A 22,721-nucleotide genomic window follows, 5' to 3' on the forward strand; every position below is an offset into this window, starting at 1 on the left:
TGGCCTAATCCCAATGTCCACACTCACAGAGTAACAGGTTTTGAGGCGTGTTCCTGCAAAGTCTGTGAGGGTTTAGGGCTGTTGTCAAATCATCAAGTCCTTGAGGGACAAACTTTGCCCTGAGGGAATTACAATTCATAGCGTTGTGACATAGCTTAAAAAAAAAGGTAGACAAAGAGGACTGCACATTCAGCCGTCAGGATCCGCACACAGTTCTTTGGTATTAGTGAATAAAATACATTCATCCATTAGCTATACCCGCTTTAAGGGTTGTATAAAGGCTGGAACAACACAGCGTTCAGGGTTTGATAAAGAGTTTGTTCAGCTTGGAACAGTGACATCATCACCGCCGTCACCGCTGTCATCATCGTTACTTCTATAACCACAGAACATTTCTCTCTGTTTTTACTCTCTGTGTTTTCCAGCAGCAGCAGCTGTGACTCAGGTTGTTCTCTGCATCAGTGTCGAGGTCATTGTTTATATTTAGTGAGTCACGTCCGGTCTCATCTATTCACAAAGTCCTTTAAAACCTGCTGGTTCCTCACGGAGAGCGACATCATTCCTGCCAGTGACGACACACACACAATGTTAGCAGCATGAGGTCACAGAGACCATCAGCTGATCGGTTTACTAATGATTCTTTAAATGTGTACGGAAATTCAGTTATATAAGTGAATTATATCTTTAATTTATATGTTAAAAAAATAATTGCCCGCAGGCCTTTAACACTGTACTGATGAATAGCTGAGTTAAATATGTCAATATCAATTGAAAGGCTACTTTTAAAGTATTTACAGAGAAAGAAAAATCACATAAATGGGCATTAATCTGCTGCTATAACTCCTCTCTCCACTCCTCTGAACCTGGCTGCAGGATTTGTTCCCATTCAGCCACAAGAACTTTAGTGAGGTCTAACACTGAAGTTGGGTGGTAAGGTCTGTCTCACAGTTACTGTTCCAGTTCATCCCAAAGGTGTTGGATGGGGATGATGTCAGGGCTCTGTGCAGGACAGTCAAGTTCTTCCACACCAAACTGGGGAAATCATTTCTTTATGGACATGATTTTGTGCATGGGAGCATTGTCATGTTGAAACAGGAAAGTGTCCTGATCAAATAGTTGCCACATAGTCAGGCACACTAGTGTCTAAAATATCAATGTTTGCTGTAGCATTGAGGTTTCCCTTCACTGAAGCTAAAGAGCTCAGCACAAACCATGAAAAACTAACCAAAAGTACACTATAGTATGTGGAAAATCTTGTCCATATACCCTTGACCATGTAATAATAATAAGAAGAAGAAATGTTCCCATGTTGTTCCAGTTGCTGGCTGGATGTTTCACTGTGTGCTGCTGTTATCTGGTGGTCAAAAGAAGAACTGCAGCATCGTTTTTGCAGACTACACATAATCAATTTGTCCTCATTCCATAATTAATCCATTTTGTCAGTTAGAAGACTAATATACTGTATTGTGTTGTACTAACATTTAATACATGCACCAGTGGACTTTGATCAAAATGACTGAAACGCTGCTGCCAATTTGGAAATGTGGCGTATACCTTAGACAGTGTGACACACATTTAAATGATAAAATTGAGAGCAATAATGGGACTGATAGTTTTGGGTCATTTTGTGCATTTATTTTTGTACATTTTATGTATTTTCCTTGCATTAATGGAGTGATTAAACGTTTTTTGGAGAAGAAGTAGTGAGGCGGAACGTTCGTGTTCACTTCAGTTGCTCCGGGGTGTCAGTGAGAGAGCACCCACTTCCGGTGTTTCCTCAGAAGCAGGAAGTAAGGAAACTAGACGCACCTTGTTGCTCCTGTTCTACCTGCTTCATACAGGTCGGTAAACTGTAAATAAACCATTACTATCGACGTTATAAGGTCGGGCTTATGATTTTAATTTACATAAAAGACCAAAATAAGTTAAGTCCGTCCTGGAAAAGTGTTCGCGCAGTGACGCCATTTTGGGTCTAACGTGCCTGACAATAGTATGGTTTCTCTCAGGGCTCCTGCACAATCTGAATGTTTCAGATAATTGTTTACTGATGTGTTTAATAAGTCTTATGCACTTAATATTAATAATATATTATATTATTATTATTATTATTATTAATTATTAATAATAATAATAATAACTTAATGTTTTTTCATGAAATTTTTTCACATAACATTTTTTTCATAACATTTTCCAACATACTATACTCTAACTTTTTTTGCATGAAATTTTTCGCCATACTATGACTTTTTTTCATCAAATTTGACATGCTAAACTATGACTTTTTTCATGAAATTTTTCAGCATACTATACTGTGACTTTTTTTTCATGACATTTGTCGACATACTATTCTACGACTTTTTTTGTTCATGAAATTTTTCGACATACTATACTATGACTTTTTTCAACATACTATAATATCACTTTTTTGACATACTATAATATCACTTTTTACGACATACAATACTATGACTTTTTATCCTTTTTCTACATACAATAATATCACTTTCTTCGACATTGTTACAACCCGGCTCAAGGCTGCAAAAAAATGGGAGACCAAGCGAGTTTTAAAATAGTAAAAGGCATTTATTTAACAAACAATAAATAACTAAACAAACGTTGAAAGTCAGTAATCAGTAAATAATGTTGGCATGTGTGGGCGTGTGAAAATGTCTGCAGCAAACAAAACCAAAACAGCTGTGCGAGCCAAGGAAAAAAGAAACATCTGTGGTAGAGAGCTTTTATATCACCACCACACCTAGGTGTGGCTCATCAGCCTGTCGACCCTCTGCCCTGCAAAACATAGAACCAGCAAAGGATATTGGGACACCTAGTGGAGAGGAGGGGTCGTCATAAAATACAATACAATGACTTTTTTTACCACTTTCTTTGACACTCTATACAATGACTTTTTTACCACTTTTATATGACTTTTTCTTCCCCTTTTTTTGACATACCAAACTATTACTTTTTCGAAAATATTATACTATGACTTTTTTATCACTTTTTTTCTTAAAATGATGAATCACAATCACTTTTTAGTAAAAAGCCACACTTTTATTCGGCCACTTTCTAAAACCTTTGTGTGTTATTTAAAAAAAAAAATATATTCATCTACATAAAAATGAAATTCTCATTACATCCCAACAGCAATCAATAAATCAGATGCTCTGACAAAAAAAGAAGAAGAAAAAAGTCTGTTATTTGTGGCTGTCACATGACTGTAATAAGCCTGTTGAATGAAATGATTGGACGGCCTGCCTGTCATTGCGGAGACTTCCGCAAGCTCCAAGCTTGACAGCTGTGAGTACTAACAATAGCCGTGTTCGTTATTTACCTTTGTTATGATATGTTTATGTTCTTAATGATAATTTAGGGGGAGTGGCTATGGAGAGAGGCCGGAATGGACGACTCTCAGTGTCGCTGACTTGGCAACTTTCTCGCTAGATTTAGGGACTTCTGGAGCGAGTGCTGCTAGCTACTTTAATTGGAAAAGAGATGGCAACACTGGGCTCGATTTTTTGTTTGAAAAATTGTTATAATCTAGTGTATTCTTGCTAGTTTCTCAGCATTACTGACCCTATCTTTAAATGACCAGTGTGTAGGATTTAGGAGATTAGGGAATGGAATATAATATTCATAATTATGCTGACCCGGGACGGGTAATGACAAAACAACAGCATCAAGTGCAACAGAAGATAATACATTTTATCACCTATTTTTGCATATTCATTTTCTAACAACAACAAAAATTAGATTTTTTTCATATTTGCTATTTGTGACAAAAGTTTTGTATAATTGTTTAACTTTTTTAGTGAATTTATTTCATAGTGAATAAAGTAATTGCTTGTGTTTCTCTCCTTCAGCTTCAAAATATCTAGTTTATGTAAATGTATAATATTATAAATTTCAATATTATAAATGCTAAAATGCCACCTGACAGCTGCTCTTCACCTGCGATCTGATTGGTGGAGGAGTTGTTGTGATCTTCTCCAGCTCCAATCTGCTGGTTTCAGGGAGAATCGAGCTTCCCGAGGCTCTGCTGAGCTTTCTGAGCTCGTCTGATTCTTTCCTCGAAGAAACTCTTCTGCTGCTGATTCCTCTGAGCCAACCTGACAAACCACTGCTCCCTCAGCCTGGAGAGAAGATGGAGATGGAGGAAGAGAGGGGGCAAAGAGGGAGGAAAAGGAATAAGCGGGTGTTCAGACTGAAAACAACCCTCATTAGGGTCAGCATTGGTGCGGGTGCAGGTACCAGTGAGATGATGGAATATGATCCAGGAACTCCAGTTTGACTACTAGATCAATGAGTTTGAAGGCATAGATATAAATATATTCAAACACACCATTTTAGAATAGGCGAAAATAACACATTTACGTACACTGTATTAAAAAAAACGTCATGGTTTTTGCCCCAAACTGCATGTAATTATCATAAAGTGGGCATGTCTGTAAAGGAGAGACTCGTGGGTACCCATATCTTGAAGTCAGAGGTCAAGGGGACCTCTTTGAAAATGGCCATGCCAGCTTTTCCTCGCCAAAATTTAGCCCAAATTTGTTGCGTTATTCAGCCTCCTTCTTGACAAGATAGCATGACATGGTTGGTACCAAAGGATTCCTCAGGTTTTCTAGTTTGATATGATATCTGTCCCTTCACTCTAGCTCTAAAGCTGAGCCTGTTACAGCCTCTGAAAGACATTAAAGTGAGATTTAGAGCAAAAACTGTTTATATGTAACCAAAACTTCTTATACTCCGACTATCATATACATATTTATTGCATTTTTGTTTTTTAATTAGCCTACTTTAAGGTAGATTAAAGTTATATTTTGCTTCTTGTAGGCTGAATTCAGTATTTGGGAGGCTGAGATAACCAGGGGTTTTGTCAGAACATCAGAGGCCAGTATTTACCCTGACACCATAACTCCTGGGCTTAAATTAATCGTGCAGACATCCAGCGAAACTTGATCTGCAGTCATTGCTGTCACGGCTAATTGTGTTACAGAAAAATGGGAACAGTGCGTTTGTGTGTGTGTGTGTGAGAGAGAGAGAGAGAGGCTGTGTTTGCTCTGACAGGATTAATATTGTTGTGTCTGTTAGCGAGCGTTCATCTGTCAGCACGCTCCGTCATGTGTTGGTTAATCTGCAGTCTGTCCTCAGATATTAACACTGATCTCCAGGATTCACGGGTATAGTCGAGCTGCCGCTAATCAACATTCCCAGGCTACTATGTGATGACAGACAGAAGAGCTGTAAACATAACCGAGGCATTTTCCAAACTAATCAAGTTATGATGGAGAGACAAGGACATGGGCCAGTAATAAAAGGTATTTTTAATTCTCTTTTGTTTTCCTCTCTGAATCTGCTGTTCATCCATCTTCATAAACTCATGTCCAAACTTTATTCAAACCCACAGAGCTTCCCACAGAGATCCCAAATATACTAAATATGTCAGGCTGAATTTTGAGGGGAATGTTTGATGCACCAGAGACAAATATTTCCATTTGATCAAGCTGTTCAGTCACAGGTTTGGGTTTGAATATTTCACTCCGTGTTAACATCACACAGCTTCAATGAAGAGCGCTGGAACAACATGATACAGAATATGATACTGTCAGACATACTGGAGAAACATGAGCCGCTCGTGCGGCTGTAATCCCCTGAACATAAAAAGTTCATCATTAACAAATCGTTTGATCTCATATCTCTCGTTGTTTGACATGTGGGTGAAGTTGCCAGATTAGATTGTGTAACTTGTTTATCTTTACAGTAAACACTCGGGGTGGATGGGTTGGGCGGATAAAGCGTCTGACTTTGACACCAGAGACTGCCCGACAGACTTTTGTTTACTCTTCCCAATCAACTGTCAATCAACAGTCAGCGTTGGTTTCTTTTAGCCATGACCGCCATCTATCCCTAGCCTTAAAGTCCAACTGTAATTAGAAATTTACTCACTTTTTGTGTGAGGAAATTAGGGCTGTCAAAGTTAACACGATATTAACGCAAATTTGTTTTAACCCCGCAAATTTCTTTAACACATTAACGCAATCGATCTTTCAGAGGTTGTATCAGGTTAGATCAGTTTATATAGAAGACACTGGCATCATATGAAACTAGAACACCTAAGGAATCCATTGGTACCAACCATTTCATATTAGCTTGTCGGGAAGGAGGTTAAATAACGTTCCGAACTTGTGCAACATTTTGGCGAGGAAAAACTGGCAACATGGTCATTTTCAAAGGGATCCCTTGACCTGAAAATGGGTTCTATGGGTACCCACGAGTCTCCCCTTTACAGACACTTTATGATAATCACATGCAGTTTGGGGCAAGTCAGAGTCAAGTCAGCACACTGCCATGTTATGATTTGAGCATATTTGTTATGCTAAATGCAGTACCTGTGAGGGTTTCTGGACAATATCTGTCATTGTTTTGTGTTAATTTATATCCAATAATAAATATATACATACATTTGTATAAAGCAGCATATTTGCCCACTCCCATATTGATAAGAGTATTAAATACTTGAAAAATCTCCCTTTAAGGTACATTTTGAACAGAAACTATGGACAATCGTGATTAATCACGATTACATATTTCAATCGATTGGCAGCCTAAAAGGAAATATAAATTATAATGACACTACAGCTATGTACATATTTATTTTAAGATACAAGTTTTATCATCTTCATGAGCTCCCACAGATCTGTTGAAATGGGGTGGCCTTTTCCTGTTGCTTTAATGAAATGGGGAGGATAACAGCTCATCACAAACCATTTGAGACTGGCGTAGTTACACTTGAGAGGAGCACTTGTTAGTATGTAGCGTAGAGAGATTAATCTTAAACCACTCCAGTTTTCAGTCTGTCTTAAATGCTTGTCAGATGTATTTTAGCCTTCTATCTGATAGCTCTCCAATCCACCCATACGGCCTGATATGACTAAGTGTAAAATGGGGTCCTAGATGTCTAAAAACAAAATTTTCTTTCCTATCTTTATCTGGAATTGTAACCAATGAGACTCGGCGCCGGCCACTTGTAACAGCCACCGCCCAGGACTACAGATTCGAGCATTTAAAATGACACATAACTTTTGCTGCTGACCGTGCCAGAGCGCTGCTCCTCCTGCGATCCTCCTCCCCGTCCATCTGCTCGCTGTGCTGAACAATCCTCTGCTCCCAGAAGGACTTCAGCTTCTGTTTGTCATGAATCCGAGCTGCGTTCATCACCTGACAACAGGAACCAAACTGCGTTCAATCTCCTCTGCAGAAAAAGGTTTGCATGTTTGAAGTATGTTACATTTAACATCCTTGAACTGAATCTGCTTGTTACTTACTGCTGTTTTCCAGCTGGCGTGGACTCCTGTCCTCTTGTCTTCTCTTGTTCTTCTCTCAGTTCTTCTTTTTCACTTATCAGTAATCTGTCATCTCTTCTCCCCCTTTCTTTCTTGCCTTTTTATGTCTCTTGTCTCCTCCGGTCCTCTTTTCCTTTCTCCTTTATCTCCTCTTTTAACTCCTCCCCTCCTCTCCACCTTTCTGTTCTATTATCTCCCTAGTTACCTTCTCTCCTCCTCTCCCCTCATTTTTTCTTCTTCTCTGACCTCCCTTCTTCCCCTCTTTTCTTATCTTCTATTTATTCTTAATCTTTCTATATATCCTATACTCCCTTGCCCCTCTTCTTTCCTCTTTCTTCCGTTCACACTCTTTTCTGTCGTCTTCTTATCACTTGTTTCTTTCTCTTTTCTTTTCTCTTTTAATGTTATATTTTCTTCTATTGCCTCTCCACTTTTTTCTCTTTCCTTAACTGAACATCTCTCAAGGTCACAAAGTGTGAGGACATTTTGATTTTACTTTTGCTATTCATGTCTTCAGTAGTATTATTGCACACACACACACGCATATGCACATGCACAACTGTACAGAAAGACACAGATGTCACATGGCTTAACCGAACGGCACCGGGTTCTTAACCACGGCTTAGTCATCTTTACACTCCCAGTCACAGCGAGGCTGCTCTACTCGGCGCATGTCTGCACCCGTTCCTCAGCCACAGCCTCCCCTTTCAAAACACGCCGTCACTCCCAACTAGTCAAATACCGCAGCTTGGTCAGTTGCCTTCAAACTATGACGCTCTAGGTGCCTCTCTAGAGTCAGTATTGGACGTGTCAGGGACAGTGTGTCAGTTACATGCATACAGTAGTGTCTTTAAAAAATAAACTTCCAACATATAGCTTTACTTAGTTTTTAGATTTACTTACTCAACAAAACTACTTGGTTAAGCTTAAGTGTTGCATAAAATAAGTCTGTTTTGTTACATAACTGGCACTAGTTAAGTATGTATGTTACGTAACAAAAGTAAGGTAAAATAAGTCAACATTGATCTGGTTTCACACAGGACGAGTGTGAACAGTGGTCTCCTGGATGAAAGTCCTGTGTTTGTTTGACCCATCCATTCTTCCTTCCCTCCTGCCCGCCCGACAGTTGCTCTGAACGTCTAATCCAGACACAGATGGGTTTACATTGGAGATAGTTGAAAGCCCGGTGCGTCTCATACAGACGCTAAAGTGTGCCCCGATGCGTTGGGCACACTGACCAAGCTTTGGTATTTGACGAGTTGGGAGTGAGACAGGATTGTTGGAGTTCATCCCCCTTCAGCCAGGGTATAGAATCAGCCAGGGTATAAAATCTTTATATTATACTTTATAAGTTTATTGTATGACAACAAGAATGTATAAGCTAAATTTAGGCACTGACAATGACATGCTATAATCATATTTTACTATTTCACTATTATAACCTCTTACTATTCTCTATAATCCATAGTGACTTTTGTGTCACAATTTCAAAACTATAGGTCAGTGAATGAATACATTTGTGTTTCTGTATTCTGACTTCTTTCTCATCTGTCTTGTTTCCAAAGTGAAGATGAGGATGATGAAAATGACATACTAGAACCATCAACAAAGTCAGCATGTCCAATTAAGTGCCGTCGAGGTGGGTCTGCCACTTTGAGAATGAGAGAGGAGAAAGAAGATAGGTGGCATAACAGAGAGGAGAGAGATAAAACACCAGACCCAGTCAGGTTCATGCCCTTGACACCACCGCCTCATGGTCTCCCCTTTCACTTTTCCAGCTGTTTTTTAGTAAAGTGGAAACCGCTTATAATGATCAAAAAGCTTGGGACAGAATCATTCCTATACAAAGGTTGTTTAAATACTTCACTTAATCACATAGTCCACTTCTTCTCATACATGACAACATATGGAAAAACATTTTAAAACTACGTTAACTACTAATGTTAATTGAAGTTTTGTTTTTTACTTTACTCCCTTGATACTTTACCTCACAGACCCATATCATGACGGGAAAAGGAAAGTCATGATGAATGAAAATCTAATGTGCACGTGGAAAGCTTCCGCGCCAAGTGGATTAATAATGCCTGGTCACGTAATACCCCCCAAAGGGAAACTTTTTCCGTTCCTCAACCGGCTCTGTGGCACACATGTTACGGGTGTAACCTGTATGAAGCAGTTAGAACAGGAGCAATGAGGACACGGTGCGTCTCGTTTCCTTCCAGATTGCTTCTCTGGTTGTTTTATTACACAACTCGACACCATGTAGTCCTAAACACAACATATTTCTGTTCTCTTCATTACAGTCCATTACTCACTTCAGTATTCTCACAGTCTCAATAAAACACACATCCACTATAGTCAGTTATCTGTGATACACATCCATTTCCATTCACTTTTATATTCCATAAATATCTTTAGTACTTAAAATACTTTTTTTCCCCCACAGTTATTCAACTGGTTTAAACAGTACTATTCCCATTTAGTGCAATTCAGATGTGGTAAACAATGCTCCTTTAAATATGCCACATTTGACATTATACCACAACTTACAACCTACATTCAATTTATAACTTTCAATCAATATTAACAAAGTACATATGACTTAATAAACACATCAGTAAACACACAATTATCTGAAACATTCACAGTGTCCAGGAGCCCTGAGAGAAACCATACTATTGTCAGGCACGTTAGACCCAAAATGGCGTCACTGCGCGAACACTTCACCAGGACGGACTTAACTTATTTTGGTCTTTTATGCAAATTAAAATCAATACAAACACTGTAAACATTTAGTTAAACATCTCATTAATAAAGCCCGACCTTATAACGTCGATAGTAGTGGTTTATTTACAGTTTACCGACCTGTATGAAGCAGGTAGAACAGGAGCAACACGGTGCGTCTAGTTTCCTTACTTCCTGCTTCGGAGGAAACACCGGAAGTGGGCGCTCTCTCACTGACACCCCGGATCAACGTTCCGCCTCACTACTTCTTCTCCAAATACCGTTTAATCACTCCATTAATGCAAGGAAAATACATAAAATGTACAAAAATAAATGCACAAAACGACCCAAAACTATCAGTCCCATTATTACTTTAAATTTTATCATTTAAATGTGTGTCACACTGTCTAAGGTATACGCCACATTTCCAAATTTTGCATCAGTGTTTCAGTCATTTTGATCAAAATCCACTGGTGCATGTATTGCATTGTTAAATGTTAGTACAACACAATACAGTACATCTACGTCTTGTAGCTGACGTTCCGTATATTGACGTATATCACAATATACCAAATACATTTTAAATATACATTCTTTTACAGATGTAGTTAACCAGAAACATGTTCGGAGCTTGTAGCACCTATTATTGTATGGCAACAGTCAACATATTTTGCAGCTAATATTGCACATTTGATTTCTGAGGATCGGGGAGATGGATGACCTCTCTCTCTCTCTCTCTCTCTCTCTCTCTCTCTCATTAACACCACACCTGTCTGGAGTTAAGCTGTCTGTTAATGTCACAGTGGTGATATACACCATGTGTGCTCCCAGAGCTACTAATATACCCTAATAGCAATATCATCTTATGTCATAGCAATGACATGATGCACACATGGCCCACATGTGTGTGCGTGTGCATGTGTGTGCACCCTGTGCTAGCCCATTCACAGAAAATGAAAATAAATAGATGAAATGTAAGACTAAAAATAATATAGATATATATTTATATATGTATTTATTTATATATTAAGTCAAAATTATCATTTAGTATCTCGCAACTGTAGCTTTACTGTAGCTTAACTGTAGCTTTACTGTGTGTGTGTGTGTGTGTGTGTCTGTGAGCATTACGTTTTGATGTGCGACTTCTTGCGGCTGCTGACAAAATCCCTCAACAGGCGACTCAGATGGAAGGCATGACAAAACTCTGATATCATGTCACACACACACACCAATGACTTTATACTATTGAAATCCATCCAAACCGCTGATCAGCACGACAGAGATTAAAACAGCTGACAGCAGCATGTCTGTGTGTATGTGGGGGGGTTAATAAAACAGGATGTTATTAAAGCCCAGTTTACTGGTTTTGTATGTGTTTGAAACATTCTCTGGCTGGGGTCAGTAAAACGAGACATAACAGGTGAGACGAGACAAGACTGAACTTAATACATTGGGCGACATGACAGGATTTACATGTCAGGGCAAAATATGCATTGGGTAACAGCATAAGATAAGCAAAGGTTATAGGTCTTATGGTGTGTGTTGGTATTAGAGGAGATGCAGTTCTTGTTTCTTGCTTCTTGTTTAGGCTACGTGATAAGTCAGAGATTATGAGTGTACTCTCATTGTACATACGGAAATAGAGATGCAGCTAAAATCAAGGTCAACAAAACTAAACAAGAGTAAAGAAATACAATGTCTGAGGCTATTTTGTGTAAATAGTAAACAATAATACAGTATTGCAATGATGCAGAGTGCAAATATGCTGGAATAAATATTGAATGATTAATGTAACCCATTAACCCATCCTGTACAGCACCCAGACGCATTGGGAGAGAGACAAAAATTAAAAGATACTAACAACAGTGACAATACAAGTAAAAATAGACTAATAATTATATAACAAGAACAAAAACAATGAATAAATAAATAAATAAGAGATATATTAATTAATTCATTAATTAAATTGGATCTGGGAAAGTATGTATGAAACTTCCAAAAATGGTCCTAAACTCTGACTCGTGTCAAATACTTAATAATAAATAAACAAAACTGCAAAAAAAGTATTGAAAAAAAGTCCAAAAGTAACTTTTGAAAGAAGGATATTTGAGCCATTTGAGTTAATGACCATGTGTGGATGTCCTCTAAAATGTCTCTATGTTGTGTGGGGATTGGGACAGAGCTTGTATCTTTTTAATTTCTCATCGTACCTTTCAAAAAATCGCTTTTCTTTGTTGGAGAGTATATCTGTCCCCTGCCTCTGCTAGACCCGTGGAGCACTCTTACATCATTTGGGTCCTGAGACCAATTATTGACTTATGCATGGACCAATACTTATTCATAATTGTAATTCCTATAATGTTGACGTTACTCTGAGAGGCTTTATACAGAATTAGCCCAGAAGTTTGGTGTTCAGTGTGCAGCCTGTAGATGTCAGTGCACAGCTGCTCTGCTGTCTTCTGCTGAAGGAAAAACAAAGTGACTGTGTGTGTTCTTGTACTTTTTTCCAGCCTTTGTGAGGAGTTTGAGGACATTTAAGGTTTAAGACTTGGTTTTAGAGTTAAGGTTAGATTTAGGTGTAGATTGGGGTTAGGTTAAAGGCTTGAAACAATGTCCTGAAGGGTTAAAATACAAGTGTGTGTGGGGGGGGGGGTTATATCTCTCTGATTGCTGCTATCAGCAAGTGAAGTTGTTTAAGGAACCTGGAGAGATAAGAAACGCACTCAAACAGTTTCCTCCTCATTATATTTATCTCTTCACTCTCTCTTCCAGTTTATTTGCTTTGCTCAACACTGGAACCACGATGCATTTCACCTCTCTGAGCTGCAGCAGACGGAGCTGGAGTTGCAGTTTCTCTCTCTGGGTTCATTAGTGTGACCATAGTTGAGCATTGAAGCATGTGAAGATGAGGATGTCGCAGGAGGACCTGGAAACGTGGGATAAAATCATTTAACTTGTCTCCTCTCATTCACATCCCCCTTTAATCCCTTTAAATCTCCAGAAGCTCCTCCGTCTCCATCTGCAGCTCCTTAAATCTCCTCCAATCCTGTTAACATTCAGCAGACTCTGTGCAGGTTTTAAATCACATTTTCCAGTTATTCTCTATAGATGTTTTCCATCTTGCTTTAAACAAGTTGTTATATGGGATCGGTGGATAACAAAAGAGAGATTACAGTCTGATTAGTCCGGGATTAAACTGGGAGAACCTAAACTTTTTTCTTGACAAAAGCCCTGATATACATCCACATTTCCTCCTCTTGTTCTCCTCTTCTTCTACCTCATTCATTGGATTCTTCTTCAGTAACGTAGCGAGTGCTTCTTTCAGGTTAACTGATTGAAGCTATAAGACTCACAGTGGTGGAAAGTAAATAGATTTACTCAAGAATTCTACTTAAGTAAAATGTTGAGGTACTTTACTTGAGTATTTCCATTTGATGTTACTTTATACTTCTATTCCTCTACATTTAAGAGGGAAATACTGTACTTTTTACTGCACTACATTTATTTGACTAATAAAGTTACTAGTTACCTCCAACGATTAAGATTTTGCATTAAAAAAAAGTATATGAAATTAGAAAAAAATAATACAAGAGGTGCTAAATCATTTGGATTGTGACCCCCTTAGAAATACAAGTGCCTAGTTGGGCCGTGTTTCATATCTGTGAGTTGCCAGTTGAACTCCTCACATGGTTTCATTTAAATGACAATAACAAATATTATAGAAAAATCCAAAAAATGAGAACAAATGTGTGTAGCAGAACTTTGTTTTTTCTTCTCATGACCCCTCAGATTTATCAGGGGACCCTTTGGAGGGACTTCTTTTTAGTGATGTCACATTTCCACATCGGGCAGTACAGTGTTGGAAATAGAGGGCAAACTATGAACACAAGATAAAAAAAGATGCGATAATCAAGAATTATCCTTTAAGCCTAATTTATTTCAACTTATTATATTTATTCTGCTAGTTAATTATAGAGCTGTAGCAGCTGGAAGGCCGACAGGCTGCAGAACAGCTGACGTGTTTGTTGAAGATAAGAGAGCAGCTGATAATCAATACAAACCTCATCAATAAACTCTGGAGATAAGAGACAGGGAGATACTTACAATGCCTACAGATAACAGAGAGAGAGTGAAATTTAAGGGAAGAAAGGTTCTGTTTGAAAATGTATTTGTTTTAATATTTACTTCAAAATAGGGCTGTCAATCGATTCAAATATTTAATTGTTTTATCTGTTCAAAATGTACATTAAAGGGAGAGTTGTAAAGTATTTAATACTCTTATCAACATGGGAGTGGGATAATATGCTGTATGTATAGGAAGGGGAGACATAGAACCCATTTTCATTCACATATGTTGAGGTCAGAGGTCAAGGGACCCCTTTGAAAATGGCCACGACAATTTTTCCTCGCCAAAATCTAGTGAAAGTTTGGAGCGTTAATTAACCTCCTTTGTGACAAGCCAGTATGACATAGCTGGTTTTCTAGTTTCATATGATACCAGTATCTAACTGCAAAACTGAGCCCGCTGCAACCAAAAGAATTTAAGAAATTAGTGGCATTAAAATGAATTTGCATTAACGCGTTATTATCGCGTTAACTTTGACAGCCCTACTTCGAAACCTTTTATTTGCTAATGAAAGTATGGTGTTTTTTTCTTTCATATCAAAATGTTACTCCCAGTGTCGCATTTGTTTTAATGATGTAAACATGTTTTTCCAGAGACAAACTTTCTCATGACACAAACACAAAACTTCATAAACACATTATCAATACATGTTTATATTCAAAAGGACAAAAGGTCACATCAGCTCACAGTTTGTGCAAACAGACAGAAGACAAAGTTAAAAACAAGAAACTGTGTCTTCTTTTACAAATAAAAATAAAAATAAAAAATCACATTAAGCTACAGAACCTACAGAAAACATACTTTTCATAAAACTATTATGTACAGCTTCCTTCACATACACTTTGTTCTTCAAGACACACAGACACACAGACGGCCTTCCACTGGAAGGAACGGTTTAAGAAGCGGACGCAGTTTTGAACTCCAGTTCACTGTTAAACTGCTGATTCACTTTAGAGGTTTTAAATGAGACCGAGCATGAATTTATGTGTAAAGTTATAACCTGTAACATGTTTACTTCTCCACTACTGTAGCACTTGGACAAAATAAAAAATACAATAAATATCTTTAAAAGCTTATAAAGCTCTGATTGGGTTTGGAGACTGATCATTAGTCCTGAAGAAGCAGCTTGAGAAATATGGCATAGTCCACAGCTCAGTGTTTCACATTAATCCTAGTGTTGGTGCCCAGCATCCATTTAAAAAAACAAAAAACATCAGAGGAGGAGAAGCAGGGGAAGAAGCAGCGTCAGATACAAGAAGCCGGGCCGAACTGTCCTGACAGCTGACGAACGATACCAAAGTACTTCCTGCGAGTCATCTGGGAAGTAGAGAAAGACAGAAAATGATTATTATTATTGTAACTTTTTTGGTGTTTATAGTATTTACTACTACTACTATTTTGTATATAGTACACATAGTGTGTATATTATTCAAGGGTTTTAAAGTGACTTATTTATACTGCATCTGTTCTTGTATTTCCTTTTGCTGCAATGGCACTTCACTTTCCCTCAATTGGATTTATTTTAGGTTATGTTAACTTGCACTTCTTTAGTTCCTGAGATACATGGTTTTCACTGGAAAGCACACTATGTGAAATATTGTACAATATGTAGGCATGGGTATACACCCCCAAAAATGTTGTATCACCATCTAATATCGTTAAACTGCCAATAATCTAAATTTACACAGTTGATTTCTCACCTCAAATTTACAGAAGTGAATTTAGTGATGAAATAGTATGACAAATGTAAAAAACAAGCTGTTTTTGGCTGCTGTTGTTGTTGTGACTTTAGCCTGTATTGTTCCAAAGCTTTGCTTTGTGGGATACAGTAGGCGAGGTAGACTGGTCTGATGCATACTGGAGATTTTCAGAATCAGTATGACATCCAGGTATTTTTAGTGTACTGTTTTGTTTGCACACTGCATACTACATGCTACATTTTGGCCAAATCAGTACATACTACTAGTATAGTATGTATTTTTGAAAACAGCCAGAGGGTTAGAACAGCATGCGTGTAGCCTGAGAGGCAAAACCCAGGTACGTAAAAGTCCACAATGCATTTGCTGCTGCTCGGCACAGCGTAAAGTGGAGGTAACGGGTCCTTATGTTTGTGTAGGAGCTGAGGGTTGTGAGAGTGTTTTGCATTTTTGGGACAAAAGCCTTGAACTGTAAATGAGTAGGCGTGGCTCGTGGTCATTAAGAGGTGCGTTTGCACTCGGTGGGAGTTTACTGTGAACACCCGGGTCGTTATTTTTGTTTGGGATGAAAAGTGTGAACGACACAGTTTTTGACCAGGGCGTCGTCCACACCTTTGCTTGTTCATTCAACGGAAAAAACACCACGGCTGAACGGACGGCACGGAAAACTACCAACTCACAGGAATGAATAAACACAGACTGTGACTTGGTCTATGCACATCCATGAACGCACCACTGGGGATGAGTTTTAAAAAGCAGAATCTGCTCTCCATCACCACATGCCACTTGACAACCTTAAATACTGCCTCAAGTTTCAAGTGTCTGCTGTTTGATTTTCATAGAAACTAACTGAAACCAATGGCTGTATGGAAGGGGAAAAAAAATAAAAACTAGTGGAGGATTTGTAAAAATGAGCATGTGATCCAGGCAACTGCAAAAAAAAATATAGATGTGAAGTGCATCTCTTACCGCAGTCTTTGTGGAAGACGTGGGGGAAGCAGTGCAGAATGCCGTAACCACAGCGACAGTAGGAGCATCCTTTCTGAACCCATTCACCGTGAGGAATGGAACCACACGTCCTACGAGGCAGACAGAAAAAAATATGAATAATTCAACTAAGGAAACAATAACTGATAGCTCGAGGGAGTGATTCATTAAAAGCGATGATTTAGAGTGTTGTTTTCTTGTTGTTTACCTGATGCGTTGGTCATATTCGCAGCTCCTCCCCGTGAAGAACGGAGGGCAGGCGCAGAAGCTGCCCAGGATACAGGTTCCTCCGTTCTTACAGCAGCTACGACTCTGCTCAGCACCTATAAGGAAAACGACATTAGAACTGCAACCGACAACACCTCACACAACATGTCTAAATCGATTTCCTTCATATAAACCACTTAACACACCTTTCTACTGCTTTAAACTCCAGCCTGCAGTGTCAAACTCGCTGGACTTGTAACCATTTTGCATCTAACTCAAATGGAAGCTTAAAATAACTCTAATTTAGTAGAATACAATCAATTTATAGGGGTGAGGTCAAAGGTCACAGAGGGTGTGTGAGGGCCCCTCAGCTCTGCAACAACTTCTTTTAAAAATGTTTGTATTTTTGAGTAATTAGTATTTTGTTTTCTTTTGTTTATGAATTGGGAAAAACTGCAGTTATATACTGTAGGTATGTAGGACCAGCATGCACCTGGGTGGGCTTATAGGATTATTTTAACAGAAGAAGAGAGGCAGCGACATCCATGTTTTTTTTGTGCTTCATTTGCTTGCTTTTGTTTGATAAATAAATCGTCAGAAACACATAAATTTTGCATGGACAATGAATCTTTTGCCTGTGTAAACCCATACCCATGGTGCATCAGTGGCCCTTCGATTTAAGTTCCGACAAATGGCCACTACAATAGGTTTTCATTTGTTGACCAGAGCCTCTTAATGTGTCTTCTGCTTCCCGGAGACCATGTGAGACCAACTGAAAGGACCGCTGCAGGGCCCTCAGACCTCAGGTTGAGCCTCTCTCTGCCTGTATCTGTATCTGTGAGATAAACCAGAGTCTCCATCTGGCAGTACATTCCTGTCCTCTGCTTCACATCAGCAGACAAACACTGAGAGTCAGAACAAACATCTGAAAATAACAGAAAAACACTAAAACTAACTGACGACCTCATTGCTCAGTCTGCCACAAGACTAGAGACTTTTGTTCTAAGGGACAGAAAATTTGAACTTTGGGATTTTACGAATATTTTAAGAATTTAAATAGAATTAAATTACATTTTATTTTTCTAAACTTTTTTGTTAATTTTGAAATCAATTTTTTTTTGTTTTTTTTTACAGTTTTGTTAAGATAAATGTGACATGAGCAGCTTAAGCTTTATTTTATTATTTTATTTGAATCACTTTATGTTGCATTTCTTTCCAGAAATATAAAGTTTGTCATATTTTATAATATAATAATATTATATAATAATACTTTTGTATTTAATACATTTTCTTTTCACATAATTCTTTATTTTCTTATATTGTAAAAATAGAAAAAAAAATGCTGTGTCAGCAATTGGAAATTTAACTTCTGCACTCTTGCAATAACATATAGTATAAAACAAGTTTTATTTTCTGCCTATAATAGATACTGCAAAAACAAATCTCATGTTGTTTTTGGTCATTTAGACCATACAGTCTTATTTTATTGAATTAAGGTGTAAAAGCTGATTTATGTATTTCTTCTTTTTGTTGGTTAAATTTAAAGATGTTGAGTCTCATTAATTCCACCTTTTAGAAAAACCCACTAACATAACATAACATAACACACATAACATGACCATTTCCCACATTTCTTGACACAGGCTGATTATTGTTTGGAAATATTATATAGTTTGATTGTTTTTTTGCAGTGTAAAAACTGTCAGTTTTGGGTTAAGTGGTGAACTCTCTCCTTCACTGTTTTTTGGGGCTTACGGCCTCCATCTGTGCATACAGAGGTGAAGTGTGAACTTACTGCCTGTGAGGCCGATGAAGGGCAGGACGGCGCTGGCGTCACGGTGTTTACGGTCCCCACTGTTTGGGGAGTTCACCTGGGTAAACTGGCCCAGGAAGTCCTGGGAGGGCTGTGGGGATTTCACCACCACAGAAGAAGATAAAGGGGGTGATAAAGAGGAGGAGGATGAAGATGAAGAGGAGGTCTGGCTTCTGCTGCAATCATCTCCCTCACAGCCTGAAAAACAAAAAGGCAACAAACTCAGATTTTATACAGAAAATCCAAATGTTTTGTCCCATTTACTACAAATCCCACATACTTTAAATCACAGCTAACTGTTTTCAAAATGATGAGGTTGTGTTCTAGAAATTTAAATTGATGTTTTGTACACTTCAGTTTCAGTACAGCCTGTAAATCAATGAGTAAACAAAAAACTATAGAGTGAAATTAGTCTCAAAAAGGTCACAAATGTGTTTTACATGATCCTAAAAACATGGCAAAAATGCATTTTAGTTTGTTGACAGCATTTTCTGATTTATGGAGTGATACAACGAGTTATCTAAAACCCCCTCTGTTAAAACCTTTGGCTCTAATATGTCAACAAAATGAAACAAGAATTTAACCTGGCTTTATCCAATGTTCAAATTTATGTTCTGGAAATGTATGCAAATTAGCACATATTCAGAAAATTTAAAAAATGTATACAACAAAACCCCAATTGTCTTAATGTAAGTAATCAACTTGGGAAATTTCATGGTGGTGTCTATTAGCCTTGACTGGCTGTTTTCCCAGCAGAGAACAAATCAGTAGCTATTTAAAATACTCAGTGTTTTTGAAGTTTTGAAGTCTGAATTTGAATTATTAGGTTTGAATTGTTTAATTTTGTTCCATTTAGAGGCTGTAATAGAGACATGGTGAAAAAATGTTTTTATTTATTATATAATAATATATATTTTTTTTAAATAAACAAACTCAAATTGTATCAGCACCAAGCAAAGATGTGTGTGTGAAAATTAAACAAGTATCTATTAAAGAAAAACTATTTAAATAAATGAATACATAAAAACTCAATTGTTTCTCTACATAAAATAAACCAGCACCAAGCATAGACGTTTATGTGAAAAATTCAATTCATATATATTAAAGAAAACATTATTTTTTTAAATAAACAAATACATAAAAACTCAATTGTTTCTTGTGATTAAAACAAATCAACACCAAGTATAGACGTGTGTGAAAAGTAAAATAAATATATAATAAAGAAAAAAAAAATGTAAATAAACAAATACATAAATTGTTTCTCTTACATAAAATAAATGAGCACAGAGCATGGAAGTGTGTGTGATGAAAGTGTTAACAAACCTGCAGCAGGCAGAGCAGCAGCAGAGTGGAGACTGCAGGTCGCTGCACAGAGCACAATCCTGAAAACATCCAGACAAATAATTAAAATATATCTAATTAACAGGAAATTTAAAAAAGAGCAAGATGTTTGTTCTTTAAAATAATCACAAGATACATTTGGTCTCCAGACTCACCTGAGCAGCTGTGTCCAACTCATTTTACTGCAGAAATTCAAACAAATCCACAACACTTTGTCCATGTTTCTTCACAGTCTCAACTCTGGATAAATAACAAGCTACTAAAAAAAAAAAGAAAACCAGACAAATGGCAGAAAATGGTAGCAGAAAAAAACGTTAAAATCCGATATTCTTCTGTGTTTGCTTCTTGTCCAAAAGTGAGAAGATAAAAGTGTCCATAAATAAGCTTCAGGGTTGGAGAGATGCCAGCTCTGCTTCGTCAGAGAGAGAGACAGACAGAGATCAGTAGAACCAGTGAGTCTCCTCCTGCTAGTTTCCTCTGAAGTCTCCTCTCAGGTGAGTCTCATACAGGAAGCCCCGCCCACTACTGATCACTCTCTGTTTCCGTCTGTCTGACGTGTTCAGGTGGAATCAACAATAACGGAAACTCTCCTACAACCAACTGAAAACTCACATGTAATAATAATAATAAAAAGCCTTTGAGTTACATGACGTATCTTATACTTGCAGTCGGCAAATTTCACATAAGGCAAAATTGTCTAAGTCCTTCCCAATTTAGTCTAGTTGAATTAAATTTGTAGGCTGTTTAGATACATTAACCCTTATGACAAACAAACAAGTGAACGTACAATCTTATATTTTAAAGAATATATTTTTGTTCTGTTGCTGCTGATTAATATTTATTATTTTTTATTATGTTTAGATTCCATGTTTTTTATATTTAATTTCAATTTAATTATTATTTTCACTCATTTCTCTATTTATTTAATTATTTGATTTTTTAGTTAAGTTGCAGTTTTTCTAGAAATATATAGTTTGACATAGTTTTAATACTTTGAACTTAATACATTTTAATTCCTCATATTTCTTTATTTTCTGATAATAATAAAAAATGTAAGATAGTGTCAGCAATTGGAAATTTTACTTTTGCACTCTTGCAATAAAGTATATGTTTAAAAATTAATTTATTTTTAAAGATTTTTAAGATTTAGTTAAGATAATTTACCCAACGATAAAGAAACATGTAATCCTTCAGTTTATCTAAAAAAAAAGTCATTAAAATGGTTGAATTTGGAGATGCAGAGTTTTCACTGGACAGCAATGGTATGTGTTAACTGCAATTCAGAGTGATTTTATTGGCAAAAAAAAGTATTTCTAAACCATTTAGTACAAAGACCGAAAGTGAAGTGGTATTGATGAAAACAAGAAAGATGTTGCTTTTGGTAAAATTTGGAAAACCTCCCTTATTATATCTCCTCTCTTGCACCTCCCCCCGCCCTCTCTCTCTCTCTCTCTCTCTCTCTCTCTCTCTCTCTCTCTCTCTCTCTCTCTCTCTCTCTCTCTCTCTCTCTCACTGCCCCTCCCACCCCCACTCCCAACCCTCTTCATACACATGTATAGTAACCTCACTGACCCATCCAGTCCTGCCTTCACATGTTAATGACTCTGCTGCTGAAAGGGAATCCACCTTTAAGGAGCATGTACCTTCTCCACTGCAGAAAACAACATGATGCATTATTTTTCTATTTCTCCATCATAATCCTTAAATTGTTTGCTCCGATCAGGACTCTCCGCTCTCAGAGTACAGGACTCATGTCTGTCCCCAGAATGAAAAAGAAGTCAGCAGGCCAAAGGGCCTTTTCATATGGAGTCCCTTTCCTCTGGAATAACCTCCCTATAGACATCAGACAGTCTGATTCTGTGGAGGCCTTTAAATCCAAATTTAAAACCCATCTTTTTGCCCTAACTTTCAGCTAGTTAGTTATTCTTAAACCTCTGTTATTTGTGTCCTATGAGCACTGATATGTGCCTCTGTCTCTGTCTGTACACACAACAGCTACTGCACGTCTGTCCATCCTGGAAGAGGGATCCCACCTGTTGCTCTTCCTGAGGTTTCCTCCATTCTTTTCCTGTTAAAAGGTTTTTTTGGGGAGTTTTTCCTCATCCGATGAGAGGATCGTAGTGTAAAGTACAGAGGGAGTTGTATCCTGTACAGATTGCAAAGCCCCCTGAGGCAAATTTGGCAAATAAAATTGCATTATTTCACACCCAGACACCAACATTAGACATATCAGGTTCTTTCCAATTTGTAAATTTGCTTGTAATATCGAAAGATAAGAAATATTATTAACATGTTATTCAATATTTCAAAAACTACCACACAGAGTATTATACATAAGAATTATTTCAATAAATCATTTATAAACCATATTGCTTTCATTGCATACTACATTCATTAAGGGCCGGATCATTACCAGATTGTGGTTTTTGCTTCTTGGAAACTTCTATCCACATGGTCTGGCATTGCCCAGCAATATTGAT

At 37.5% G+C, this 22,721-nt stretch overlaps 2 protein-coding genes across 2 annotated transcripts in view; both read right to left on the reverse strand.

The window, feature by feature from the left end:
* The window catches only part of spina (spindlin a), a 391,527-nt gene that overhangs the window by 303,817 nt on the left and 64,989 nt on the right, over positions 1-22,721 (reverse strand). The gene's annotated exons all lie outside the window — the stretch shown is intronic.
* tdgf1 (teratocarcinoma-derived growth factor 1) lies at positions 14,745-20,793 on the reverse strand. The gene is made up of 6 exons (XM_074618180.1): positions 20,397-20,793; positions 20,224-20,282; positions 18,883-19,098; positions 17,089-17,203; positions 16,863-16,972; positions 14,745-15,513 (listed from the first exon to the last, which is right to left on the reverse strand). Exons 1-6 carry the CDS (start codon positions 20,459-20,461, stop codon positions 15,410-15,412), a joined length of 669 nt encoding a protein of 222 aa, XP_074474281.1. The 5' UTR covers positions 20,462-20,793; the 3' UTR covers positions 14,745-15,409.

This window comes from Sebastes fasciatus, chromosome 19 (assembly GCF_043250625.1).
Source record: "Sebastes fasciatus isolate fSebFas1 chromosome 19, fSebFas1.pri, whole genome shotgun sequence".
NCBI classification, from domain to species: domain Eukaryota; kingdom Metazoa; phylum Chordata; class Actinopteri; order Perciformes; family Sebastidae; genus Sebastes; species Sebastes fasciatus.